At 51.7% G+C, this 6,440-nt stretch overlaps 1 protein-coding gene across 1 annotated transcript; it reads left to right on the top strand.

Annotated features, from left to right (window-relative positions):
- Positions 1 to 3,774: 3,774 nt before the first annotated feature.
- Positions 3,775 to 5,751, top strand: LOC125852885 (uncharacterized). The gene has a single exon (XM_049532564.1). It carries the CDS (start codon positions 3,775 to 3,777, stop codon positions 5,749 to 5,751), a length of 1,977 nt encoding a protein of 658 aa, XP_049388521.1.
- Positions 5,752 to 6,440: the final 689 nt, after the last annotated feature.

Here is a 6,440-nt window from a genome sequence, read left to right as displayed (position 1 = left end):
ACGCAGTATGTAGACATCTCCATTAATGGACGTACAGCTCGTGCCATGGTGGACACCGGGGCAGAAGCAAACATCATGACCAAGACAGCGGCAGAGAGGTTAGGGCTGGGCTATGTCCCAAGCAACAACTGCCACAAGACGGTCAATGCACCACCGACCCCCGTGTGCGGAATCGCCCAAGGAGTGAGCATCACGTTGGGAAGTTGGCAAGGTAAGACAAACTTTACCGTAGCTCCTTTGGATATCTTTGACATTATTCTTGGGCAAGAGTTCTTCCGGTGGTGCCACACGATGATTGACCCCCAACTCCAACGACTCATGGTCTTGGAGCGGGAACGGTCATGCATGGTACCTCTAGTCAAGGTACCAAAGAAGGAACGACACGCCCTCCTATCGGCCATGCAGATTATGAAAGGCCTAAAGAAAGGGGAGCCGACGTTCCTGGCCGCCATTGCCAGTTCGAGAGAAGACAATGGTGCCAAGGAGTCCTTGCCACCGATCGTAGAAAAGGTCCTTGAAGATAACAAGGACGTGATGCCCGCCGAGCTGCCAAAGACCCTACCTCCGAGGCGCGAGGTAGACCACAAGATAGAGCTGGAGATTGGAGCCAAGCCACCCACACATGCCCCTTACCGCATGGCTCCACCCGAGCTAGAGGAGCTCAGGAAGCAGTTGAAGGAGCTCCTGGAGGCCGGACACATCCGTCCATCTAAAGCACCTTATGGCGCCCCGGTATTATTTCAGAAGAAAAAGGATGGATCCTTGCGCGTATGCATCGACTATCGGGCGCTTAATAAGGTAACAATTAAGAACAAATATCCTATCCCGCTTATTGCAGATTTATTTGACAGACTTGGACAGGCAAAGTACTTCACGAAGGTGGACCTCCGAAAGGGCTACTACCAAGTACGTATCGCAGAAGGGGACGAGCCGAAGACAGCGTGCGTGACCAGATACGGAGCATACGAGTGGTTGGTGATGCCTTTTGGCCTAACCAACGCACCCGCCACATTCTGCACGCTGATGAACAAGATCTTTCACCCCTACCTGGATCAGTTTGTGGTGGTGTACTTGGACGACATCGTCATCTACAACAACACCTTGGAGGAGCACGTAGAGCATCTAAGAAAAGTCTTCCAAGTCTTGCGGGAGAACCAGTTATACATCAAGCGGGAGAAATGCGAGTTCGCCCAACATGAAGTACATTTCTTTGGGCATATCAACAGCCAGGGCGAACTAAGGATGGACGAGGCCAAAGTACGGGCAATCCAAGGATGGGAGGTGCCCACTAAAGTGACTGAACTACGGTCGTTCCTTGGACTTGCGAATTATTATCGCAGGTTCATAAGGGGGTACTCTGCCAAAGCCGCTCCGCTGACCGAGTTACTGAAGAAAAATAAGCAGTGGGTTTGGAGCGCGGAGTGCCAACAAGCCTTTGAAGGTCTCAAGGACGCGATAACAGAAGAACCAGTCCTGACGCTGCCCGACTTTTCGAAGACCTTCGAAGTACACACGGATGCCTCAGACTTCGCCATTGGGGGAGTCATAATGCAAGAAAGACATCCCATAGCTTTCGAGAGCCGCAAGCTCAACGAGACCGAGCGGCGCTACACGGTGCAGGAAAAAGAAATGACGGCCATAGTGCATTGCCTACGCACATGGAGACACTACTCATTAGGCTCCAAGTTCGTGGTCAAGACAGACAACGTAGCCACTAGCTACTTTCAATCACAGAAAAAGATCACCCCAAAACAAGCTAGATGGCAGGACTTTCTAGCCGAGTTCGACTATGTCTTGGAGTACAAACCAGGAAGAGGCAATGTTGTGGCCGATGCGCTAAGCAGGAAGTCCGACCTTGCTGCCATCACGACAGCCCATTGTGACATTCAGGATGCAATCAGGGATGGCATGCAATATGACCCCGAGGCCAAGAAGCTGATGGAGTTAGCCGCCCAAGGCAAGACCAGGCGCTTTTGGGTAGAAGATGGTCTCTTTCTCACGTCCGGTCGAAGGGTCTACGTGCCAAAGTTCGGGACTATCAGGCGGCGAATAATCAAAGAAAGCCACGACACACCGTGGGCCGAGCATCCAGGGCAGCGAAGAACGAGGGCGCTAATCGAGGCTATCTATTTCTAGCCACGCATGCAAGACGACATCGAGTGCTATGTACAGACTTGTCTTGTGTGCCAACAAGACAAGGTAGAACAAAGGCATCCGGGAGGCTTATTGGAACCACTACCCGTAGCAGAACGTCCATGGGAGAGAGTGACTATGGACTTCATCACCTCCTTACCGAAGTCGGACGGGTACGGAACTATCATGGTCTTGGTAGACAGATTCTCAAAGTATGCTACCTTCATACCCGCCACAGCCGGATGCACCGCAAAGGAAGCCGCTCGATTGTTCTTCAAGAACGTGCTGAAATATTGGGGGCTGCCAAGGCACATCATTAGCGACCGAGACCCCCGCTTTACTGGGAACTTTTGGAAGGAGCTGTTCGAGATACTTGGCACCAAACTTCACTTCTCCACAAGTTTCCACCCGCAGACCGACGGCCAGACCGAACGCGTCAACGCCCTGCTAGAGTGCTACTTAAGGCACTATGTTAGTGCGCATCAAAAGGATTGGGCCAGATTCCTAGACATGGTGCAGTTTTCTTATAACTTACAAAGGAGCGAGTCCACCGGGCGCACACCATTTGAATTGGCGACGGGCCAACAGCCCCAAACTCCGCATTCTCTACCAGCCGCGTTCGAAGGGAAGAGTTTGGGAGCTTACCATCTTGCCAAAGGATGGGAAGAGCAGCTTGACACTGCCAAGTCCTACTTAGACAAGGAAGCAAGCAAGATGAAAAAGTTTGCCGACCGCAAGAGGCGTCCCACAGACTATAAGGAAGGCGACATGGTCTTGGTGAAGTTCAACCCAAGACAGTTCAAGGCACTAAGGGGCGTGGAATTGCCTCCACACTTCAAAATCCATCCGGTATTTCATGCAAGCGTCTTCAAGCCTTACCATGAGGACAAGGAAGACACTAGCCGGAACCAACCCCGCCGGGCCCCTATTACTGTCACTGCCTCGCATGATCGGGAGATTGAAGATATCATAGATAATAAAGCCAAACGGAAGCGGGCTCAGCAAGCCAGCGCCATGTTCCTTGTGCATTAGAAGGGACAATCTCCGGAGGAAGCCACATGGGAGAAGTATGAAGAGTTGTGGCAATTTAAAGACCAAGTCCAGGATGTCCTACAGCAGTGCGCCGCGGTCGTCGCATCATCAGGTGGGGGAGCGTGTCATGTCCCACCACTATCCGAGCCAAAATTTTGCAGCGAAGAAGGCATAGAGGTTTCTAGAGTCAAGTAGAGAACTCTAGAATGCCTTAGACATTTCAAGAAGGCCTTGGAGACTTCTAGGCTATGTAGAATTCTTTAGAAAAGGGGCCAATGTGTAAATACTTTAGGGACTTCTCATGTAAATATTAATTACACTTTAGTCCTTAGGAAGTAGTATAAATAGAGGTGCCACTCACTTGCAAAGGCATCACTCAAGTGTAAAGCATTCTCCAAAGCAATACAAAAAGCCTTCTTCCAAACTCTCTCTTTGTTCTTCTAAGTCTTTCCTTAAAGCATTCTCTTAGCGATCTAAGTCTTAAAGGCTTCCTTGAGTTTACAAGATCTTGAAAGAATAGTGAGTAAATTGTCAAGGGCCACACGGAACTTTAGCCAACACTCTAAGTCCGTGACAACGTGGTATCAGAGCTAGGTTTGCACTAAGGGAATGGCAACCGAAGGGGACGTGAACGCCGCTAGCACCACCAACATCCGTCCGGATGGAGGAAAGAAGTCCCGAAAGGGAAAGAAGCACCAAAAGAGTCTTGAGGAAATGCTGCTGGATCCTACACCAAGCGAGGCGCTAACATCTCATCCACCCTCGACCACCGAGGCCAGCGACGATGAACACGGCGAAGGGGCCATCGGCGTCACCGCAGGAGAAGAGTGGGTCTCAAGGGTTGAAGTGGCCAGGCAGGTTGTGGAGATATTAGGCCGGCGCATGATTGTAGCCGATAGCAAATTCAAGTTTCTTGAAGACTTCACCCTTGAGGAGACCGAAAACATCCGCAAGGAGTTGGAGGGACGTCAGCGGGCCGAGTTCGAGATGAAGGAGGCCATCACTTCCTTGGAGTGCCGACTCATGGAGGCATTGAACACCATTGAAACCATGAAGGCCGAAATGAGGACAATCAAGGAAGGCATGGAGGTTGGAGGATCGGCATCACCCGACCGTGATAGGGAGGCCAGAGTCGAGGCTCCCAAGCCACCTATGTTTAAAGGCATCCGCGATGCTCAAGAGGTGGAGAATTTCTTGTGGCACTTGGAGAATTACTTCAAGTGTAGTCGGGTGAAGAGTGACGAGACCAAGATCAATACTGCCGTGTTGTACCTTTCAGAGATGGCCATGTTATGGTGGAGGCGCAAAGAAGCCGAGATAGGGAAGGGGACGTGCACCATCAACACGTGGGAGCAATTCCGCGAAGAATTCAAAAAAGCCTTCTTCCCTAATAACGTCATATACGAGGTTAAGCGCAAGTTCAGGGAGCTGAAGCAAACAGGAAGCATTCGGGCGTACGTGAAAGAGTTCACAACTCTAACACTTCAGATTCCCAACCTCACGGACGAAGACATGTTGTTCCACTTCATGGACGGGTTGCAGAATTGGGCCAAGACGGAGTTGGAGCAGCGACAGGTCAAGACCATAGACGAAGCCATCACACAGGCCGAGTCTTTGACAGATTTCAAGCATGATCGGCATGACAAAGCAAAGGGCAAGGATGCAAGGAGCAGTCATGCCAAAGGTGGGGGAGACCGTGGCCGAGGCAAGGAGCAGCAGGCACACCCCAAGCAGCACGACCCCTACAAGACGGACAGTAGACGGTTCGTGCGCCAGAACTACACGAAAAAGAAGGCGCAGACCACCAAGGGAGATGGTTGCTACATATGCGGAGGACCACACGGCTATGCCAGGTGCCCGGAGATGAAGAACCTTGGTGCCATCCTACGCGAGCGGAAGGAGAAGGACGCACAGGAGCAAGGGCAAGACGCGGGCACGACGCAGTTAGGCATGGTTGGACTATGCGGGGCGATAGCCAAGCAGACAGAGAAGCCAGGAGACTTCAGCACGCAGTATGTAGACATCTCCATTAATGGACGTACAGCTCGTGCCATGGTGGACACCGGGGCAGAAGCAAACATCATGACCAAGACGGCGGCAGAGAGGTTAGGGCTGGGCTATGTCCCAAGCAACAACCGCCTCAAGACGGTCAATGCACCACCGGCCCCCGTGTGCGGAATCGCCCAAGGAGTGAGCATCACGTTGGGAGGTTGGCAAGGTAAGACAAACTTTACCGTCGCTCCTTTGGATATCTTTGACATTATTCTTGGGCAAGAGTTCTTCCAGTGGTGCCATACGATGATTGACCCCCAACTCCAACGACTCATGGTCTTGGAGCGGGAAGGGTCATGCATGGTACCTCTAGTCAAGGTACCAAAGAAGGAACGACACGCCCTCCTATCGGCCATGCAGATTATGAAAGGCCTAAAGAAAGGGGAGCCGACGTTCGTGGCCGCCATTGCCAGTTCGAGAGAAGACAATGGTGCCAAGGAGTCCTTGCCACCGATCATAGAAAAGGTCCTTGAAGATAACAAGGACGTGATGCCCGCCGAGCTGCCAAAGACCCTACCTCCGAGGCGCGGGTAGACCACAAGATAGAGCTGGAGATTCGAGCCAAGCCACCCACACATGCCCCTTACCGCATGGCTCCACCCGAGCTAGAGGAGCTCAGGTAGCAGTTGAAGGAGCTCCTGGAGGCCGGACACATCCGTCCATCTAAAGCACCTTATGGCGCCCCGGTATTATTTCAGAAGAAAAAGGATGGATCCTTGCGCTTATGCATCGACAATCGGGCACTTAATAAGGTAACAATTAAGAACAAATATCCTATCCCGCTTATTGCAGATTTATTTGACAGACTTGGACAGGCAAAGTACTTCACGAAGGTGGACCTCCGAAAGGGCTACTACCAAGTACGCATCGCAGAAGGGGACGAGCCGAAGACAGCGTGCGTGACCAAATACGGAGCATACAAGTGGTTGGTGATGCCTTTTGGCCTAACCAACGCACCCGCCACATTCTGCACGCTGATGAACAAGATCTTTCACCCCTACCTGGATCAGTTTGTGGTGGTGTACTTGGACGACATCGTCATCTACAACAACACCTTGGAGGAGCACGTAGAGCATCTAAGAAAAGTCTTCCAAGTCTTGCGGGAGAACCAGTTATACATCAAGCGGGAGAAATGCGAGTTCGCCCAACATGAAGTACATTTCTTGGGGCATATCACCAGCCAGGGCGAACTAAGGATGGACGAGGCCAAAGTACGGGCAATC

This window comes from Solanum stenotomum, unplaced genomic scaffold, assembly GCF_019186545.1.
Source record: "Solanum stenotomum isolate F172 unplaced genomic scaffold, ASM1918654v1 scaffold6508, whole genome shotgun sequence".
Lineage (NCBI taxonomy): Eukaryota > Viridiplantae > Streptophyta > Magnoliopsida > Solanales > Solanaceae > Solanum > Solanum stenotomum.
This window is presented reverse-complemented; position numbering and strand designations above follow the sequence as displayed.

What these genes read in the sequence shown, in the direction of transcription:
- LOC125852885 (XM_049532564.1), top strand. Translation starts at nt 3,775, where the DNA reads ATGGCAACCGAAGGGGACGTGAACGCCGCTAGCACCACCAACATCCGT.